We start from the raw sequence: 23,192 nt of genomic DNA, 5'->3' as shown, positions 1-23,192 counted from the left end.
AGAAATAGCAAAAAGACAAAAAAAAAAAAAAAAAAAAAAAAAAGAAAGAAAATTAATAACCACAAACTTAGTGGCTTTTAGCAACACTATTATATCACAGTTCTGTTAAGTCCTCCGTCTGGTGGGCTTGGCCAGTTCGCTCTGCTCTGGGTTTCACGAGGCCACTATCAAGGAGTCAGTAGGGTCCTATTCCTTTCTTCCTCTTCTGTTTCTCAAGGAGAGAATCCAATCCAGGCTCATTTAGGTTGCTGTCAAATTCAGTTACTTGTAGTTGAAGGACTGAGGTCCCTGTTTCCTTGCTGGCTGTCAGCTTAGGGTTATTCTCAGCTTCTAGAGGCAAGCTGCATACCCTGACTTGTGGCCCCTTCCTAAAGCTTCAAATTCAGCAAGGATGGGTTGAGTCCTTCTCACACTTAATCTCTTTCTGACCTACCCTTCTGCCTCGTCCCTCTCTGTCCTCTTCTGTTGCATCTCTGTCTCTAGCCAGCTACATTTCACCATTTTTAAGAGCTCAGGTGATTAGAATTGGCCAATTTAGGCAATCCAGGCTATCCCTCTGTCACAGGGCCCATAACCTGCGACATAATCACAGCTGCAAATTTGCTTTTGCTGTAACAAAATTACCACAAAGTTGGTAGCTTAAAACAACACAAATTTATTATCTTGCAGTTCTGGAGAAAAGAGTCCTAAAATCGGGGTGTCAGTAGGGCTGTTCTCCTTCTGGAAGCTAAGAGACTTCTAGAGGCCAACTGCTTTCCTTGGCTCACATGCCTTTCCCTCTTCTTCAAGCTAGCAGCACACATCTTCAAAGCCCTCTTTTTCTTTCTCTCTCTCTTCCTACTTTCACTGTCACATCTCCTTTTCTGACTCTGATCCTCCAGTCTGCCTCTTATAAGGACCCCTGTGATGACATCACGTTTACCTGGATAACCTACATCTCAAGGTCCTTAACTTAACCATCGTTGGGTAAGGTTGTTACACTGCCTTCCACGGATGAAAGGATCAAGACTGGTACTATAAAGCTTTAACAAATATTGCAGGAAATATGTATATATCTGAAAGTTCTTCTTTTAGACATGTTGGATGCAGTAGGTTGAAGGAAAAATTGGTCTTGCTGTTTTAAGAGAGAATGTCTTGAAGTGAAGGGATAATGCAATGAGATGTCAAAAACAAAACAAAACAAAACAAGACAAAACGCTGCAGAGGGAAGGGGGCTGATTGAGAAGAAAACACTACAAGGAAATAAACATTAAATTAAGGTGAATGTTAGAAACGATGAAAGACTGAACCGAAACTTCAGAAAATTAAAGCAGGGACTACCTTGAAACAGTTTCTTAGGAAAAAGTGGAGTGATAAAGTGGGAAGCAATAAAGAGATTAAAACTATGAAGGAACTATGGTAAAATGAGATGATTCAACTAAAGAATTATTATCTTTTTTTTTCTTTTTTTTGTCTTTTGTCTTTTTAGGGCCACACCCTCGGCATATGGAGGTTCCCAGGCTGGGGTCTAATTGGAGCTGCAGCTGCTGGCCTACACCAGAGCCATAGCAATGTGGGATCTGAGCCACGTCTTCGACCTACACCACAGCTCACGGCAATGCCGGATCCTTAACCCACTGAGCAAGGCCAGGGATTGAACGTGAAACCTCATGGTTCCTAGTCAGATTCATTTCCACTGCTCCATGACACTAACTCCCAACTAAAGAATTATTAAGTTTCTGAAGGAAGAAGCATTAAGATCAAAAGAAATAACTAGGGAAAACATTGGCCACATGTAATAGACCAAGTGTATTTTAAAAATATTTTTCAGTAGTGTAAGAAAATAAGAAAGTACATAAACAGATTATTCGTAAAAGAAACACAAATGCCCGATACATATGTGATACAATTTCAACCTTCCTAACCATCCATAAAATAAGGATTAACATTGTTGAAATGACAGATATCAAAAATAGTAATGTTTAGTTCTGGCAAGGATGTGGTTTTCTGAACATTCTCACTGCAGCTGAAGTGGGTGTGAATTGGCACAGACTTTTTGGAGGCAGTTTGGCAGTATGTACGAAGAAGAGTAAAAACTGTTTATCTGTTTCCTTCCTAAATTCTAAAGCATATCCTAAAGAAATAATCAGAGTTATGGGAAAAAATTTAGGTTTAGAGGTGATCATTACAGTTGTCAGTAATAGTTTTGAAAAAGCTCTAAGCATCCGATAACAGAGGAATTACTTAAATACATTCTTGTCTATCTAGACTAGAGGCTGGCAAACTCTTCTGTAAAGGACTAAACAGTAAATATTTTAGGCTTTGCAGGTCATGTGGTCTCAATTCCAACGACTCAACTCAGCTGTTGCAGCAGGAAAGCAGCCACAGACAATGCATAGCTGAATGAGTGCAGCAAGGTTCTAATAATATTTCTTTAAAAAAACAGGGGCCATGGGAGTTCCCATCATAGCTCAGCGGTAACGAACCTGACTAGTATCCCTGAGGATGCGGATTCACTCCTGGGCCTCGCTCAGTGGCTTAAGAATCTAGCGTTGCCATAGCTGTGGCATAGGTCGCAGATGAGGCTCAGATCTCAAGTTGCTGTGGTGTAGGCCGGCAGCTGTAGCTCTGATTCGACCCCTATCCCGGGAACTTCCATGTGCCCTGGGTGTGGCCCTAAAAAAGCAAAAATTAAAATGAAATAAAATAAAATAAATAAAAAACAGGGTCATATTGACCATTGGGTTATAGCTTCCCAACCTCTAATCTATATAAAGATATTTTATACAACTGTTAAAACCTGTGTTTTGATAAACATTTAATGACTAAGTTAAAAAAATAGTTGAGAAACTAAATAGACTGTGATATCAAAATGTGAATTTGAAGCAAAGTTCAGTGGGAAATAACAAAAATATTTATGTTGATAATCATGTGAGGTTGAACTACCTATGATCTTTTTTTCTGCTTTATAACTTTTGGGGGTATTTTTCAAATTTTCTCCACAATAAATACATTTTAGTTTTGTAATCTAAAAATGATTTATCTACTTTCCTTTAAAGCTTTTATGGAATATAAATAATCAATTAAAATATTTCTATGGGGATGTCAGAACTATGGGATATTTAAAAAATTACTTTTATAGTGTTTAAGTCAATTTAATAAGTGTAGTGTTTAAATTTCGAAAATGAAGAAAACAGGAGTTCCTGTTGTGGCTCAGAAGTAATGAACCCAACTAATATCCATGAGGTTTCAGGTTTGATCCCTGGCCCCGCTTAGTGGCGTTGCCGGGTGAGCTGGGGTGTAGCTCATAGTCCCTAGCCTGGGAACTTCCATATGTAGCCCTGAAAAAAAAAAAAAAAAAAAGAAAAGAAAACATACACTTGTGTCAATGCACAGATGTGTTCACAAAAAAGGATAACTTAATTCTATGTGCAGCAAGAGTTCTGTGAAAAAACAAGGTTATAATGGTGAAAAATTAACCCCAGAGGCAGAAATGTGATTTAATCGAAGAGATATATTGCATTTGTTTTCAGAATCAAATTTTTTTTTCTATTTCCCTGCTCATAACCAGTTGTCTCTTTACATTTTTAGAGTTATAAATATCATGCTGGTTATTCTCTGATGTTTACTAAGAAATTTTAGGTGGCACTGGCTACGGTAGATGACTTCCCCATTTAGGCTTTTCTCTGAATGATGTTGGCAGCAAGGGTAATGACCTTGCTCAGCACCCATGGAGGTCGGGCTCTGTGCTTTACACACATGATACATTTAACCCTCACCTTCACATCAAGAGGTAGATGCCTCTGCTAATTTTACAGATGAGAAGGTTGACATCCAGAGATGACTCTGCCAAAATCACAGAGGATATAGATCCATTTCTTTATGATACTGGTAGAATCTGCTTTTGCTACTATATTGGACTATCCTAAATCAACACGTATGTTTTGAACTTTTACACCTAAAATAAGACATGAAAGTGGAGAAAAATGAAAAAAAAATTCTCAGTGACAGATTTTTATTTAAAAATTTTTTTTATTTTTATTTTTTTGTCTTTTTAGGGCCATACCCATGCATATGGAGGTTCTCATGGAAGAGGGTCGAATCGGAGCTAGTAGCTGCTGGCCTACGCCACAGCCACAGCTACTTGGGATTGGAGCCATGTCTGTGACCTACACTACAGCTCATGGCAATGCTGGATCCTTAACCCACTGAGCAAGGCCAATGATTGAACCTGCATCCTCAAGGATGCTAATCAGATTTGTTTCCGCTGAGCCGCGATGGGAACTCCTCAATGACAGATTTTTAAATCGTAAATTGTCTTGCAGAGGGCTGATTTTTTTTCCAAAAATTGGTTGCCACAGTGACAACAGAGACTGAGGATAGAGAACTGTGCAGGAATAAAGAGACCTCAGTGCCTTTTGTTGACCCACATGTAATGGGAGATAAAAATGCCTTCAGTTGTTACAGAACTACTATGGGACATAAAAGTGAGAGATGGAGATGAAGGTCATTCTTAAATTTTGGCTTTGATTGGAACACCTGGGAAGTCTGTAAAAAGAATGATTTTACCCTTTATCCTGAACATTTCTGCTTCAGCAGGTTTGGAGTAGGGAATCAGAAATCTGCATTTTCAACGAGCTCCCGGATAATTCTGATTCAGGTGGCATAAAGACCACACCTTAGAAATACCAGGCTAGACTAATATCACAGGTTATACTGCTTTCCTAAAGAATCATGGGCAGATCCAGGTGGTTCCAGGTCCAGGCTGAAATGCTGTGCTGTGTCTTGAACGTGTCTAATTAAAGAGGCCAGCTTGTTTGTTTCATCTCCACACTGGCAGGTTGTCAGTGTAGCCATGAAAGTGGAGAACGTAGGTATGAACCTATTCCCAGAGAATACTTTTGGGGGAATACGGCCAAGGGATTGATAGAAGTCATTGAATGGCTGTTCTGTTTCTAGAAATTGATCAACTTGAGCAAATTTTAACTTGCCTTCTGGTTTCACTGATTTGTATTTTAATAATATAAAACAATGTTTCATTTAAAATGGGGAAGCACAAGATTATTCTGAGAAAAAAAATCAAACACATTAACAAAATGATGTAGTAACACTTTGTAAGTAAGGACGAACATTTCATTCAAAAGACTTCCCAAGGAGTCCTGTCGTGGCTCAGCAGAAACAAAATCGACCAGTAACCATGAGGTTGCAGGTTTGATCCCTGGCTTTGCTCAGTGGGTTAAGGATCCGTGCCTTGAGCTGTGGTGGATGTTGCAGAGGCAGATCCTGAGTTGCTGTGGCTGTGGTGTAGGCTGGCAGCTGTAGCTCTGATTTGACCCCTAGCTTGGGACCCTTTCATATGCCAAGGATGAAGCCTTTAAATAAAAAAAAAAAAAAAAAAAAAAAAAAAGGAAAAAAAAAAAGGAAAAAAAAAAAGGAAAAAAAAAAAAAAAGACTTCCCAAATTTTTGGAACTGACTCCACTCATTCCGACTTTACAGTTGGGTAAACTTGAAGAAGTCTAAAGCACTGGCATGGAACCCAGCTGGGAAATGGGTCCATTTGCTTTGGGGTATGCATGGCATTAGAAACGGGGGTTTCAGTCTGATGAGGGTGATTCCATTGCCTGGAATCAAGAATGACTCTAGGGCGCCTATATGAGCAAGAACTTGTTTCCAAGGGGCCATCTGGTCTTAGGACACTTGTACTGTACTTTCAAAGTTTGTTCTGCATTTCCAGGGCACACAGCTCAGTGGAAAGCAAAGACCTATATTTAAGTTCTAGCCTGTCCACTTAATAAGTTTCTGCCCCTTTGAGGAAGGCACCTCTCCTCTATGAGCCTTTGTTTCCATATTTATAGGGCATATGTAGGATTTCAAATAAAATGTAGGTATATAAGTTTTATAAATACTAATAATATATATGGTTCCCAGGGGAGACAAATGAGCTTCCTAACATTTTGGTTTTGTATGTTTAGATCCTCTACGCTAACACTGGACTAAGAATATCTTTCCTCAGGGTGAATGCTTTGACCATAACTCCACTCATTAGCTTTTTTTTTTTTTGGGGGGGGGAGGACTGCACCTATGGCATGTGGAAGTTCCTGGGCTAAGAATTGAGCCGGCACCACGGCAGTGACTTGGGGCCCCTACCATGACAATGTCAGATTCTTAACCTGCTGCACCATCAGGGACTTCACTGACTCCACTCATTCTGACTTGTATGTATTTCTATTTGTCAAAATGACTGTTACTCTATTTTGGTCGTACTTGGTGTGCATTCGTGTGCTTTACTCACCTGATTCTCTTTCAGTGTTATCTGCCCCTGTTCCTTACACCCAATGAAGGTTCTAACACATCTAAAAATCTTCTCATTTTGTTGTACTCTCTGAACAAAGTTGGCTGGAAAGAAGCCAATCCTGTCTTGAATTTTCCCCTGAAAGGAAAAAGGAGGCATGCATCCACAATTGTAGCATTTGTTGTAATTATAGTTACCAAATGATTTTTCATAAAGAAAAAGAAATACTTACTTTCCACCAGTCTTCATTGGAGTCCTCTAGAAGAGTTATCATGTCCCCAGGCCTAAAATGAAGAATGAATGAGTTGAGTGGGGAAACAGAGGGCAGAAAAGAGAGAAAGATGGTACTTTTAAAGTCAGAAATGGTAGTATTTCATTTATACAAATAATCCTAAAATAAAGAGAATGAAAATAAACATGCTTTTTACCTGTTCTTCTCACCCATGTAAATAGTTTTCTTAGATCCTGAAAGCAAGTGTAATTTCTGTGCTATATTTAAAAAAATAACTTTTGGCTTTTTTTGTTCTTTTCAGGGCCATACCCGCTGCATATGGAAGCCCCCAGGCTAGGGGTTGAATCAGAGCCATGTCTGCAACCTACACCACAGCTCATGGCATTGCTGGATCCTTAACCCACTGAGCAGGGTCAGGGAGTGAACCTGCATCCTTATGGATACTAGTCCAGTTCGTTACCACTGAGCCACAATGGGAACGCCTTCTTAATACCTTTTTTGTTTTGTTTTCTTTGGTTTGTTTTTTTATTTTGGAGGTTCCCAGGTTAGGGGTCGAATCAGGGCTGTAGCTGCTGGACTACACTACAGCCACAGCAACACAATCTAAGCCACATCGGCCACCTACATCAGAGCTCATGGCAATGCCAGATCCTTAACTTATTGAGCAAGGCCAGGAATCGAATCCGAGTCCTCATGGATGTTAGTCAGATTTGTTAACTGCTGAGCCACGATGAAAACTCCTCAGTACCTTCTTGAAACCACTTTTACTTAGTTCTATTTCCCTCGTCTACCACCTTTTACGTTGGTATAATTTGGAATTTTGTTTTAAATTTGTGTGTGTGTCTGTTACATTCTCCATCAAGAATTACTTGGGTTTAGTTCCCTTGTGATTCAGCGGGTTAAGGATCTAGCGTTGTCACTGCTGTGGCTCTGGTTACAGCTGGGCGTGGGTGGGTTCAATTCCTGGCCCAGGAACTTCCCACATGCCATGGGCGTGGCCAAAAAAAAAAGAAAAAAAGAATTATTTGGGTTTAACTGAAGAGTTTTTTTTTTTTCTTTTTGCTATTGGTATTGTTGATATGGTGGTTATTTGCCATTTCTTATTTAAATTTCACATCCACATGAGTGTGTGAATGCATGAATGTGTCTTTTAATTCCTTCACCTCAGCACCACATAGTGCTTTTACAATAAGACTCATTTTTCAACTTGGGAAAATCTTATCTACAATTTTTTTTCACTGTTTTCTCCCATTCATTTTCTTTCTTCTTTCTTCCTGGAATTTCTAGTCAACACATATTGGACCTTCTGCATCAATCATCCATATCTTTTGTCTTTCTTACACATTCCCTATATCTTTTAAAGAAATCTCTATGTTCTAAAATTTTGCTCAATTTAATCTTCCTGGTTGCTTATTATGTGTTTGGGCTTGTCTCTTATATTATTTACTGTGATACTGAGAATTTTAGGAAAACAATTAATTTCCAAGAGTTCTTTATTATTTTCTCAAAGTTTCCTTTTCACATTTGTTACTTTATGTTATGAACTATTATGATGGATATTTCTGAGGATAATATTATACATTTAAAACAATATTTCCTCCCTTTACTGAATAATTTGTTTCCTCTAGGATTAGTCTACTTTTTATCTTATTTCTTCTCCTTCATTATGTCAAGGGATTTTTCTCCAACACCTGTGTTTCTCCATATTCATGACTGAAATCAGAGGGTATAAATAGTTGGACAAGTTTCTCACATACATCGTATCTGCAGTGTGTAAGGGCTAATTTCAGGCACTGTTTAAAAGAGCAATGTGTGTCAATTGATGCATCTCATCTTTGGATACTTGAAAATATAGCAGACAAGCAATCTGGGGCCTCCTACTATCACCTCAATGGCTAAAACAAGGGCAGGTTTCTTAACCCTAGGAAGGGAGAAGATTAGTTTATGTTCCTCTAAATAGAGCTGCCTTTTCTTTCCCTCCCTCTCTGTAAAAGCTCTGGAGGTCCAGAATTTTCTTTCTTTCTCCATTATGGGGCCACACAGGTACCCTCCTTGGGCAGTTTCCCTTTCTTTAGAGTACAGGTAATAATTTAATTCTAGAGTCAAATGCCATTGCTGCCTATTGCTCATTCTAAGTAGTAACATGGTATTATGAACACAGTTGCTGTGATAATGCTGTGTAACAAAAAGCCCCAAACCTCACAGTCTCACTGACAGTCTTGGATGCTACTGGCTGTTAGCTGGGATAACTGAAGTGATTTTTGCCGTATTCCATGTTTCTCATACTCCAAAAGGCCAACTTGGACATTCCTGACTGCCAGGGCAGCAAATGGAAACAAGCAAAACACATAAGGCCTCTAAGGTCTAGGCTCAGAACTGGCACATTATCATTTCTGCCTCACTTTATTGGGGAAAGCAACTCTGTGGTCAGAGGAATTGCTAAATCTCACTGCAAAGGGCATGGATATACAGGGATGGTAAAGAATTGGGACCATTAATGCAATTCAGCTGACATGAGTTCATGTTCTTTAATGAACTTGGTGTGAGTTTAGCGTCTCTTTGAATGTGCTCGTATATTTCAAATTGTTTTTTCCCAAGTATTCTTTGGTCTCTGGTCATCTTTGTTCTCTACTTGCTGTAGCCTCCCAAGAAATTCCTAAGATTTGTGGGTCTCTGATAGTATTATTTATTTTCTAGTACTATTATGGATGTATTCTTAAAACATATATTTTTTGACATTTTAAGGGATTGAAGCAAGCAGGAAAGTAGATTTGTGTGCTCATTTTGCTATTCTGGTTCAATCTCCTCTGCTGTCATTTTCAATTCTCGGTTAATATCTATCTTTGTAGGGGATTCCAAATATAACAGGCTTGTTGCACCTGAGGCATTAAACACAACTGGCATTTTGGTATTTTAACAGTCACAGTTTCATGCTGATGCCACAGAAAGCGAGAAGGCTAAAAATCACTTTTTTCCCAGGTGAGGGATTTAATTAAGCAGCAAGGATGAAAGCTGATGTAGAAAAATCTTTCCAGCTCCAGCAGATTTTATTTAACCTAGTAACCTAAGAAACCATGTGTTAGTATCAACTACAATGGCTTTGCTGATGGTTTGGTAGAAATTATAAGTAGGGAATCAAGCTGAAGATTTGGAAAAGTACTTTTTCTTAAAGGTGTGAAACAGTGCTGCCTGAATCCAACTTTTTTTTTTTGGTCTTTTTGCCTTTTCTAGGGTCACTCAGGTGGCATGTGGAAGTTCCCAGGCTAGGGGTTTAATCAGAGCTGTAGCCACCGGCCTAAACCAGAGCCAACTAGGAACCACAGGATCCGAGCCTCGTCTGCGACCTACACCACAGCTCACGGCAACGCCAGATCGTAAACCCACTGAGCAAGGCCAGGGATCGAACCCGCAACCTCATGGTTCCTAGTCAGATTCATTAACCACTGCGCCACGACGGGAACTCCCCAACTTCTATTTTTATGCTTAGAGAGAGATACAGTCTTTACCAGGCCCAGAGGTGGACATTCCTTAAGCCCATGACTTCACCATGTGAACTAGACCCACATCAGAATAAGGCACTCAATGGAATACAAGCTATAACTTTATGGCAAAGACCAGACATCCTGACATCATGACAGTGTGATGGGGATTCTGCCTTTTCCTACAAAAGACCTCTGCCAGGATCTGAAAATCACTTGGTGAGTGAAGAGAATTATTCGTCCCTTTATTCTTTGTTGTTTTGTTTACCTACCCATTCAACAAATATTCCAGAATGCTGACTCTGAAAGAACAATTTTACTTGGCGTTGGGTTTACTTTGGTGAGGAAAGGCCCCAGTGGAGCTAATATTCTTTTTTTTTTTGCCTTTTCTTCAGCCGCTCCCGCAGCATGTGGAGGTTCCCAGGCTAGGGGTCTAATCAGAGCTGTAGCTGCTGGCCTACGCCACAGCCACAGCCACAGCAACGAAAGATCCGAGCCGCATCTGCGACCTACACCACAGCTCACGGCAATGCCGGATCGTAAACCCACTGAGCAAGGGCAGGGATCGAACCCGCAACCTCATGGTTCCTAGTTGGATTCCTTACCCACTGCACCACGACGGGAACTCCTGGAGCTAATCTTCTAATGAGAAAGATGGATAATAAATAAGCAAATGCATAATTAAGTATTTAATAAATAATAAATATAGAAAGTGTATATATAGCTAACAAGTTTATAACTGCAAACTGACTTCAGGGCTATGGAGGAAATAAACAGGATGCAGTCATAGAAGAGTAGATATCATCTTATTCTGATATCCACTGATACCAGATTTCAGTGATAGGATTTAAATACTCTAATCATCAGGCAGAGACAGCTAATGTCTCTTTTTCACTTTGGGGAGGATCTTGCTCTAGGGCAGCTCTTGAATCCAAGGCAGCAACTCTCTAACACTTGGGTTAACAAACCTGTGGCTTGGAGGATTGTTTTCACTGCCCAAGTGACCCTGCTTGGCTTTGCCTAGCAATCTCTGCATCCTTTCCCACGCTGGGATACAGGCAGTCGATCAGAGTACACATGCCAGATGAAACCACTCTGTGTAATATAATATTTGTCATTTATTTTAAAATTATGTCTTGACTCAGTCTTGAAACTCTGAGAAGAGATTGATCAGTTCCCCTTAAATAGATGATTACATCAACACTCCACAGCACTTTCCTTATTGGGCTTGAATGCCCTGGGAGCACCATGAACCAGCTCCATCCCTAAGTGCTCTGGGGCCAGGTACCAGACAACGAGGGACAGCCTCTATGCCTTGGAGCCTGTGTAATTATTCAAATTAGTTAATCCACAGGGAGCCTGGGAAACCTCACTAACTCCAGCTGCTGCCCATACATAAGCTGCCCCTACAGCTCCAGCTGCTATTCCCCTGACTTCCTGGTTGCTCTGTGTGGCCCCATGTGACCCCGTGTGGCAGCCTTTAACTCTCAACTGTGAGTTCACTTCTAACTGCACTCCACTTGGTTCTCTTTTCCTACCTGTGCTGTCAGTGTGCTACATTCTGTCATCAAAGAACTACACTCAACATTCTGCCCACATACTCTAGGAAGGGAGAGCCTTGCCATTGATCCTGGAGGAATGGAAGCATAATGCTTAAAATTCTTCTTCCTTTTGGTTGGTTCTAGGATGGAAACTGCCAATAAATGAATGGCTCTCTGCCTACAGCTGTTTCATGCCTCTGTGGCTGACCAGGCCCTTTTCCATGAAACAATTCTTTCTTATTTTGCATTATCACACTCCAGGCGCGAAGAAAGTCCTGTTCTGGTCTAAAAGGTATTTTCTTTCTTTCAGGTGACTTCATGTTCCTTTATGCATAGATTTTATGATTTAACACTATCTTTATTTACAAATTCTGGAGATGAACTCATAAGGCTCCCAAGTACTTAAAAAGAGGTTACCTTTGCTTAATTCAATTGATTATCCTAAGTTTAGGTAAAAATTCTGTATATTGTAACCCATAATTAAACACATTGATAGAAAGTTTAATGTACTTCAGAAACAATACAAGCATGAATTTCCTATTTGGAAGCAGACAGAACACCTTAGCTGGCCTATTCTTTTTGTTTGTTCAATAAAATTGGTCTTAAACCCAGAGGAAGATTTTCAGGTTGGTTATATCATGATTTATGGAACATCTTGAAATGATGAGGGAACTATAGGCTATCAACAAGAGTAGGAATAAAATAACAAAAGCTAACTACACAACCATGATGAGGAGGACAGGGTTTACTTGTAAGTATTTATGTCTATGTGCATGTGAACTTGATGGCTGCTATCTGGGGTCGTTTCCAGCAGTCCTCGGCCTCCTTCATTTCTTAATTTTCCAGTTGGACATAACAACTCATCTCACCCTCCACCAGGCAAACTGGTCTCAGGAACTCAGAGGGCACAGTGTACAGAGCATATGAATGATGCAAGCGAGCCTGGCCATCTATAGGGAACCCTTCTGCAAGATGGTATGAAGATGGTTTAGTCTTCCATGGGTGGGAGCTCCTGGAGGGTGGATTGTGAGCTGTCCTGAGGCTCCCAGCCCACCTCTCTCTGTTCCCCACATAAAGCACAGATTTCTAGGGGTGAACACAGCAACATCCTTTCCAGGAGGTCACCGCTTCAGAGAAATACATTTTCCACTGTCTGAGACAACCTGAGACCTCACTCCTGCCTGCCTATGGAAGCCTACAGACACAGCAGGATGCTCTGGGTGTTCTCAGCTTTCAGAATGGGTTTTTCCCCCCACCTTAAAAAAGTTTTATTGAAGTATAGTGGGTTTACAATGTTGTGGTAATTTCTGCTCTACAGCAAAGTGATTCAGTTATACACATACACATGTCCATTCTATTTCAGATTCTTTTCCCACATAGCTCGTCATAGGATATTGCATAGAGTTCCCTGTGCTATACCATAATGCTTTGGATGTACTGAATATTTTTGACTACAAAGGAAATTTGTCTGTCTTTATCCCTCCATCTCTGCCTATCGAGCCAAAGGAAATTAGATGACATTCAAGGATTTTTTGAATGCTTATGTCGTAAGTTTTCTTATCTGTCGAGTGATGATAATAATGGTACCTACCTCAATTTTTATTTGAGGGTTCAATGAGTTAATATATGTGAAGCATATTAAGATAAGCCCACAAAAGATGGTGGCTATTATGGTTAAGACACAGTTACACAGAACATTATAAATCAACTATACTTTAATAAAAAATAAACTAAAAAAATGCTAAAAAAAAGACATAGTTCCTGACCTCAAGATGGTGGTGATCTCAAAGGGGAAAGATGTGTAAACTAGTAATTTACAGTAAATGTCATTGCTAAATGAGAAGAAATATGCTAGAGGGGCACAAATATGTGTGGAACTGACCCAAACAAAAATTCTAAACACATGTGCTTCTTTGAGATTCAACTACCTCAATTATATTTACATGATTACATGCTATGCATTATATACATATCTTTATACACAGTGAACTACATCTACTTTGCAAAGTTACTACAGGAATTAAATGAAAATGCATATGTGGAATGCATTTAGTACTGTTGGTGATATACAATAAAGGCTTTAAAACTCTAATATCCTCCTAAAAATGTATTTTTTTCATTGGGAAATGAGAGGATTTTGTAATCAGTACTTTTATTTTATTTTTATTTTTTTGTTTGTGCCCACAGCATGTGGAAGTTCCTGGGCCAGGGATCAAACCTGTATCACGGCAGTGACCCTCCAGTGCAGCGACAATGCTAGATTCTTATCCCACTGCACCACAAGAGAACCCCAGCAATCAGTACTTTTAAATGAGTGTCCTTTTAGGTTCTGGCAGGGAATAGTCTTTGACTTCTTGTCTTAAAGGGCTTCAGACACTGACTTTTGATGTGATTCAGAGCTTTGTAAAAGTGTTCCCTCTGCTTATACCCACATCCCCCCATTTCTCTTGCCCCTGGACTCCAGCTAGTGACCAAAAAGTACGGCAGGGCCCAGTGTGGAGCAGAGATGCATGGGAGATGCTGGAGGGGTTGAGGAGCAGCCACAGAGGCTGGAGGGGACAGCATTGTTCTATGAATGAAGTGGGCATGACCAGTAGCATTTTTACAAAGAAAGAAGGAAGGTTAAGAGAGACTTTACCACTTATAGGCAGAGTTTGATTCTAGCACTAGCTCCACTAGATTATAGTGCCTCTTGTAACACCCAAACTCTGTGATAACTCATTAGAACTGTCCATTTTACTTTGCAACTATTTGGGGACATTTTTACATTTCTTATACTTACCCATTTGTTAGGCAAAAAGAATCCCCAATCAAGCTTACATCAATCACCATCACTCAACCCAATCAGATCTCCTCAAAAAACCAAGCTAAGGGGAACAAAAAAAGGAGCCAGCCAAACTGCTCCATTAATTTTAGATTTACTGCTTGATTTTTCACTGGACCTATTTCTCAATTTCCATAGTTCTGGTCCAGAGTCTTTTATAGTCTGGCACATAGGTAGGTAGCAAGGGACTCCTGAACTTTGCAGTCTGATTTTGTCTTAAGCCTGGCATCCACAAGACTGCCTGTACCTTCTCAAGTCCAGAGACCAGCTCAGAGAAAAAGCATTTGGCTAAAGGGCCATTTGGAGGGGATTTGGTAAATGTTCCTGAACTGTCATGGATCACGCTCTCCAGAACCTAATTGAAAAAGGCATTTGAGTGAGAGGGAGGCTGCTAAACACATTAGTGACATTCGGGAAGATCTGGGTTTCTTGACATAGTGCAGCATCAGAACATAATATGCATCAGAGGCTTTCCTCAAATAGCCTTAATTGCATTTTGATGTCCTGGTGACTGTGAAGATTATTTTTAAATCAAATTGGTGCATTAGAATTACATTTAGTTTTAATTAAGTTGATGCATTTGCTAAGCAGTAATGTACTTAGAGAATGGAAACGAGACACCAAGAGAATCTTATTTTGTCTTGCCCTGTCTCAAGGGCTCTCCTTTCTTATTTTATGGAGGGTTTATAAACCTTACAGAGTGAAGGATTACCAAATAAATCACAGGCCAAAACCCCAATGCAGACCAGTATACTGAGCACTGACTATATATAAGGAAACCTGCATTTTGGTTTGGGGTTGGCCACTGGACCACTGTGTATCTTTGGAGAAGTCAGATAAGTCACAGTTGTTCTCAAATTCAGCAGATAATCAGAATTCGGGGGGAACATTTACCATGCAGATATCCAAGTGTGATTTGACTTCTAGGTCTGGGTGCAGCCCAGGAATATCTGTTTTAATAATATTCTCTAGGAGATTCTTATGGGTTGGTTGTAACATGTGGCTTAACCATCCTAACCATAATTTTCTCCTTTGCAAAACATTACTCGCTTGGATAACCTCATAGATTTGTTAAAGGAAGCAAGGGGCTGTCAGGGACAATTTGGAAGACGAAATGGGCAAAAACAAGGACCAATCTGAGTGTCCTGTCTCACTTACCCCTTCTGGGTCACCTCCCCCTTTCATTGTCTTTGAGCTGTTGTACATCTGCAAGTTATAAACCATTGATGATAACGCTAATCATTCTTATCCATAGAAATGCAAGTGAACTGTATCTGGCAGAATGTAGTCAACTATTTCCCTGTGAATACTGACCAGTTTTGCAACTGTTTGTAAATTTACATCAGCATTCCTAATTGCTTACATATGGGTAATGTGAATTTTTCTTTGAACCAGATGTGACTTCACACTGGTTCTCTCATTTATTAATGATTCAAATAAAAATTTTCCTATGTGCTCATTTTATATTTATACAATGGTTATGATTTTATCTTAATTTTTAGAAGTTACTCTTGACCAGGGGTGACTTTTCATGAACATACTCTGTAAACCACAAGCCTCCTATTCTTTCAAACTAGACCTAAAAATCCTAAAAGACTTACAAGGAGTGATGTGAGTGGCCAAAGTGGGATAAGTACATTATCTGAATCTGCTGATTAACATAAATTGTCAACCTTACCTGAGAGAAAACCTCATAGTTAAAGAAGGATGGAAGGGTTGGGGTAGGAGAAAAACTAGTGGACCAAGAGTCTTCCTTCCTGGGTAATAGCTCTGAGGCTCCACTTTCTACTTGTGGACTTGGTTCTCCCTCTAAATTCTAAAGGGTAAAGGACCATAAATTGTCTCATTGGAATATGAACTGAACAGCTAGGTGTCCCCTGGCTAAAATTTTACTTTATTGCATTTTAAGATGGCCTTTCCAAATGAGAATTGGAATGAATACAGGAATCTAAATATGCTTCTGCAATGAATTTCCACTACTTCTTTTGTAATGGGGTTTGCAATTGTTTTGCATTTGGCATGGGTCTCTTGTTCAATAGTTTAACTTATTCTTCTGTTATCCTTTCCTCCCTGGAAAGAGAAAGACTTCTCACTAACCAAGCTGGTGGGCACCTATGTCCTCTCTTTCTGGAAGCTTTGGCTTGGCTGTGATGCTACCTTCTGCAAAGCCTTCCTTGACCTCCCAAGGATACTTCAATGCTTTCTTCTTCTTCTTTTTTTGAAGATTAAATGAAATGATGTATCATAAATAATTTGATACATAGTAAATTCTCCCTAAATATTAGTTTGCTTCCTCCCTTCCTTTTAAGTTTTAGATCACAATCCTATTCTGCAATGGGATGATGTGGTTGGAAGCAATGATCCCTCCTAATTGATGTTTCAGTGCCTTCTTGAGGTACAGAAGCGCATCCTAGACTACCTCCCTGCACAGAAAACCTCACATTGGAGGTACTTTCTGGTCTACTCTTTTCATCTAGGGTTCCCCAGCCTTATGACCTCTTTCAGGATCAAACCTGTGAACTGTTCACCCTGCAGGGAGTACACATTCACACGTGTGATGAGTGGTGGGTAGGTAAAACAAATACTGGAAATAGCCACACAAGGGTTAAAATCCCTTTTAACCTGATTTCAAGTGAAGCTTTCAATAAATCAGAAAGAGGTGAGCTCAGGCCATCCCATCTCCAGAGGTTCTTGTGAATATTAGCTAATAAGACAAGTGGTTGCCTGGTTTTGTTCAGACGTGCCCACGGAAAAATCCAGGACTCATTGCTTCCAAGAAAGAGTCTGGCAATTCAAGAATCTAAATCAAGAATCTAATTTGGGGTTACAGAAGAAGATACGTTTTTCTTTTAAGCCCTGTAAACTTAGGCGTTCTGCCACACACATACTGAGTGGCAATTAATTTGCGTCTCTCCTAAAATGTAATAATATTCAAGAAGCAGTCCCCTAATTCCCTCTCTTGGCATATAGGAATTTTTTTCCTCTCTTTTTTTCCCCTTATGAAACATGGCCATTATCATATAAATCTGTTTGGAGAGAACTAATAAAAATAAAAATGACTTAAATGTGGAAAACCAAAATGGATTCTTTGGAATAGTCACATATGGTCACTAAAATATGTATTTGGGACTCTGAGTCTCTTATTTACTCTTGATCTTTAATTTTCAGAGTCCCTATGATGTTTTGGGGGTTTGTACTTACTCAAAGTACTTATATCTGCTGATTATTTAAGTTATATGTCAACTTGGCAAAGCCACTGAAGTTATTTATATTGATTTTAAAAAGATGTGTTGGTGTGAATAGTAAGTGATGGTTCCAAGAATGTTTTGCAGACATCTGAACCCAGAAGCACTGCAGGATAATGAGGTTGGTTATGCTGTACATGTGGAAGGTGGGACTTATTTTCATCAAAAGGCTAAACATGCATTATCAAACTTTTGCTAACAGTGTGCGCACGTGTGTGTTTTTGTGTGTGTAAGTTAATATCTGAATGTGTGAATGAAAGTGTGTGAGTTTGTGTATATCTATGAGGAGTGTATGTGCATATGTGTGTATTACACACATGTACTCATACATTTGGCCAAGAAATGACTGACACATGGCCTTTGTGAGTTCACCAGGCAGTGTAGGATGATAATGATGCCAGTGCTGACTATAATGGAGTTCTCTAGTTTGTATTTCAAGCAGCATTTTAAAAAGCCTTGCTCATGAATTAAGTCAGCATTCCATAAAGTGTAATTTTAAGGGTTCATCAAAAACTTCATAATAAGGGTTATTGGTAAAAACTGTATAAGATCCTTAATGACAGAAGGTTATCTACTATACTAGGTCATTACTCTCAGACAAAGGAACCTGGGTGGCTCTTTAACATTAGCAGACCTCGAATCATCAGCAGTGGTCTGGAGATCCCTCCCATGATAGCATCACATCTCCTATATCAGTGGTAAAATTCCACACCTGTAGCATGTCATGTGAGCAACTGAAAAACCTAGTGAGGAGATGAGGGGCAGTGTCACAGCCTCCTAATTCAAGACCAATTAGATAAAGTCTTCTTGAACATACTCAAAGGCTAGAGAGAGCCTTTAACTGTGTTTTATTTTCTATATATTTTTAGGGTAATTAATCAGCAGACCAGGAAAAAAAAGACACATTGTGAAATGATACAAATTGTGAAGAGAAGGTATCTAAACTATATTGCATATCTCACTTTGTACTGGGCATGAAACTCACATTTAAAAAAAATTATCTTGAAATGAAGCAAAGCAGCCTAAGGCAGAACTCTAATTAAGAAGATATGGGAGAGATGGGATTAAGATGGCAGAATAGAAGGACTAGAGCTCAACTTCTCTCCTAAAAACAACAAAATTAAAACCAAATGCTGAGCAATCTTCAACCAAATGGGCCAGAAACTTTCAAAAAGATATCCTACTCCAGAACACAAAGAGGAGGCCACATCAAGAGGTAGGAGGGGTGATTATGTGATACAAGCAACCCCATATATCCAGGGTAGGAAGCCCCACAGACTGGAAAGTAACTGTATCACAGAGACTCACCCACAGGAGTGAGTTCTGAGCCCCACATCAAGTCCCCATGCCTGGGGATCTGGCATTGGGAGAAAGAGCCCCCAGAGCATCTGGCATTGAAGGCCAGTGGGGCTTGTGTGCAAGAGCTCCACAGGACTGGGGGAAATAGAGACCCCATTCTTAAAAGGTGCACACAGACTTTCACGTGTATTGGGTCCCAGGGCAAAGCAAAGTCTCCATAGGAATCTGGGTCAAACCTGACTGCAGTTCTCAGAGGACCTCCTGGGAAAACAGGGATGAATGTGTCTTGTTGTGGGGGAAGGGCATTGGAAGCTAAGCTCTTGGGAATATTCAGCAGCTGCCTTTCTCTGGAGGTGGCCATTTTGGGAAAATCTGGCCCCACCCATCAGTGCTGAGAAGCCCCAGGGCAAACAACAATCCAGGTGGGATCACAGCCCCGCCCATCAGTAAACAGGCTGCCCAAAGACCCCCAGGCACACAGCTACCTCTAATCCCACCCAGAGACAAAGCCCCACCCACCGGAGGGATAGGAGTCAGCTCCACCTACCAGTGGGCAGGCACCAGTCCCCTCCCATCAGGAAGCTTACAGCAAGCCCCTGTACCAACTTCAGCCACAAGGGGGGCAGATGCCAGAAATAAGAGAGGCTACAACTCTATTGTCTGTAAAAAGGTCACCTCACCAAAAACCTATGAACATGAAAAGACAGAGAACTATAACTCAGATGAGGGAGAAAGAAAAAAACCCAGAAAATCAACTAAGTGATCAGGAGATTCTCAGCCTCCAGGAAAAAGACTTTAGACTGTTGATGCTGAAGGTGATGCAGGACATTGGAAATAAACTGGAGGCAAGGATGGATAACTTACAGGAAACACTGAGCAAAGAGAGACAAGATATAAAACTTAAGCAAGAAGAGATGCAAAATACAATAACTGAAATAAAAAATTCATTAGAAGCAGCCAACTGCAGAATATAGGAGGCAGAAGAACAAATAAGTGAGGTGGAGGGCAGATTAGTGGAAATGGCTGATGTGGAAGAGAAAAGAGAAAAAAGACTGAAAAGAAATGAAGAGAGTCTCAGAGAACTTTGGGACAACATTAAACGCACCAACATGCATATTATATGGGTGCCAGAAAGAGAAGAGAGAGAGAAAGGGACAGAAAAAAATATTCCAAGAGATAATAGCCAAAAACTTCCCTCACATGGGAAAGGAACCACTCACTCAAATCTGGAAAGTGTAACAAGTACCATATAAAATAAACCCAAGGAGGAATACCCTGAGACACATATTAATCAAGCTGATCAAAATTAAAGACAAATAGAGAAATCTTGAAAGCAGCTAGGGAAAAGAAACAAATAACATACAAGGGAACCCCGATAAGGTTATCAGTAGATTTTTCAGCAGAAACTCTGCAGAGCAGAAGGGAGTGGCATGATATACTTAACATGATGAAAGGAAAAAAACTCCAACGAAGATTACTTTAAACCAGCAAGGCTCTCATTCAGATCTGAAGGAGAAATCAAAAGCTTGACAAGTAAGCAAAAGCTAAGAGAATCCAGCAACACTAAACCAGCTTTACAACAAATGCTAAAGGAATTTCTCTAGGCAGAAAAGAAAAGGCCGCAACTAGAAACAAAAATACCACAATGACAAGGCTCACCAGTAAAGGTATATATACAGTAAAGATATGAAAACATCCACGCACAATTATGCCACCCAAAGCAGAAATCATGAGAAGAGGGAGTACAAGTGCAGGACACTGGAGATGCCCTTGCAGTTAAGAGACCAACAACTTAAAACAATCTCATATACATATATAGACTCATATCAAAATTTCAGAATAACTGCGAACCAAAAATCTACAATTGATACACAAACAAATAAGAAAAATCAACTCAAATACAACACTGAAGACAGTCATCAAACCAGAAGAGGAGAGAACAAGAGAAGAATGAAGAAAAAAGAGCAACAAATATAAATCCAAAGCAATTAATAAAATGGCAATAAGAACATACATATCAGTAATTACCTTAAATGTTAATGGACTAAATGCCCCATCCAAAAGCCATAGACTGGCTGAATGGATACAAAAACAAGACCCATGTATATGCTGTCTTCAAGAGACCCACCTCACTTCTAGGGGCACATACAAATTGAAAGCGAGAGGGTGGAAGAAAATATTCCATGCAAATGGGAATCAAAAGAAAGCTGGAGTAGCAATACTCATCTCAGACAAAGTAGACCTTAAAATGAAGAATATTTTAAGAGACAAGGAAGAGTACTATGTAATGATCAAAGGATCAATCCATGAAGAAGATATAACAATTTTAAATATCTACACACACCAACATAGGATCACCACAATATATAAGGCAACTGCTAAAAACCTTAAAAGGACAAATCGACAATAACACAATAATAGTGGGGGACTTTAACACCCCACTTACAGCAATGGACAGATCATCCAGGCAGAAAATCAATAAGGAAACACTGGCCCTGAATGCAGCATTAGGCTAGGTGGACTTAATAGATATTTATAGGACATTCCATCCATAAGCAACAGAATACACATTCTTCTCAAGTGCACATGGAACATTCTTTAAGACTGATCACATCCTGGGCTACAAATCAAGCCTCAGTAACTTTAAGAAAATTAAAATCATATCAAGCATCTTTTCTGACCACAATGCTATATGACTGGAAATCAATAACAAGAAAAAAACTGCAAAAAAATATAAATACGTAGAGACTAAACATCATGGTACTAAACAACCAATGGATCACTGAAGAAGTCAAAGAGGAAGTTAAAAAATACCTAGAAGTAAAAAAAATTTTCTTGTTAAATACTCAATCTCCCTAAGAAAGAGAAAATTGAAGCTTTGAGAGGTTAAACAGTTTGTTCCAATTGATGTAGCTAGTAGGTGTCAGAGCTGGAAGGTAGACCCAGGTCTGACTCCTGGACACTGCTCCTTTCTGCCTTGTGCCCTTGTTCTCTCCTATTCTCTGACCATGATGGTGAGAAGATAGAGTATTACCATTGTCTGTGAGTGCCAGAGATTTGGGTAGGTAATAGCTGATGAATTTATTAAGGTAGTTTGCACTGAAACTGTAGCATAGCAGACTGTGAAGCCTCTGCCTTTAGACAGCATTGGAGACTATGACAGGACCACAATAATTCTAAGAGAGTACTCAGTGACCTAAGAATAAGGAGGTAGCACCCTGGGCTCTTCCTTGGTGAGGCCCATTTCTCCATCCCCAAACTGTGAGTGTTTCAGTAAAGGCTTAGCAGGGCTTTTTCCAAATTGTCTTGAACCTTTCGTTCTCTGTGACTGTGACTATAGGCTACTTTTGGTCTCTTTTTCTACAACTCCTTCCTGACAAATCATACTCATCCTTGGCTCAAGGCCCATCTCCTCCAAGGAACAGGTCCTGGTTAACCCCTCTGAGCTGGATTTGCTTTCTCCTTTATAGTTTCCATTATATTAACATGGGATTTATTTACAACATCAGTTCATTCATTTAATCTCTACAATACTCATTCATCCATCCATGAAATATTTATTAAGCATCTACTATGTTTCAAGAACTATACTACACTCCAGAGACATAGGGTTAGCACAAATAGATTTATTTTCATGGACTTTGCAAGATAAAGTTAACTAAATAATTCCAAAATACACAAATACGGTGTTCCCGTCATGGCACAGCAGAAACGAAACCAACAAGGAACCATGAAGTTGTGGGTTCAATCCCTGGCCTCACTCAGTGGCTTAAGGATATGGCATTGCCATGAGCTGTGGTGTGGGTCGCAGATGTGGCTCTCAGATCCTGCATTGCTGTGGCTGTGGTGTAGGCTGGCAGCTGTAGCTCTGATTCGACCCCTAGCCTGGGAACCTCCATATGCCACGGGTGTGGCCCTAAAAAGCAAAACAAAACAAAACAAAAAACCCAAAACAAAATACACAAATACAAGGTGAGCTAAGCGCTTTGAAGGAAAGAAATACGGTGTCATAAAAAGTATAAAACGGAGGGTCTCACCTAGGTTGCGGGTGTCAGGAAAGGCTGAACAAAGGAAATAAAATCTGAGCTGAGATCTAGTGGGTGCAAAATAGACAACTGGAAGAGGGTGTGTGTGTGTGATGGTGTGGTCGGAGGGGAGGAGCAGGCTACAGGAAGGAAAATTCCTTGGAAGGTGGTAGTGTGGTTCTTTTGGGGAATAAAAGATGGAACAGACAGGTGAGGGGAACAGAGGTACAAGAAAAACCAGAGAAGTCACCAGGGATGAGACTGTGTAAGTCCTA

General features: G+C 40.0%; 1 protein-coding gene across 11 annotated transcripts in view; it reads right to left on the bottom strand.

Moving 5' to 3' along the window:
- The window catches only part of STAC (SH3 and cysteine rich domain), a 337,228-nt gene that overhangs the window by 4,761 nt on the left and 309,275 nt on the right, over window positions 1-23,192 (bottom strand). For 6 of the 11 annotated variants that reach the window (XM_084987799.1, XM_084987796.1, XM_084987797.1 and 3 more), the window contains 2 exons: window positions 6,505-6,556; window positions 6,273-6,410 (listed from right to left, as the gene is read on the bottom strand). In XM_084987799.1, the coding sequence (XP_084843925.1) occupies window positions 6,273-6,410; window positions 6,505-6,556 (190 nt within the window). The remainder of the gene's footprint in view (window positions 1-6,272; window positions 6,411-6,504; window positions 6,557-23,192) is intronic. The other 5 variants (XM_084987800.1, XM_084987801.1, XM_084987802.1 and 2 more) reach the window with 1 other exon arrangement.

The sequence above is a fragment of the Sus scrofa genome, chromosome 13, assembly GCF_054392235.1.
Source record: "Sus scrofa isolate SSC_HxYL_T2T_F1_AM1 chromosome 13, Sscrofa_HxYL_maternal_Yorkshire_Landrace_v2.0, whole genome shotgun sequence".
Taxonomy (NCBI): Eukaryota; Metazoa; Chordata; class Mammalia; order Artiodactyla; family Suidae; genus Sus; species Sus scrofa.
The sequence above is the reverse complement of the archived record's forward strand: the minus strand, read 5'-3'. Positions and strand labels throughout refer to the sequence as shown.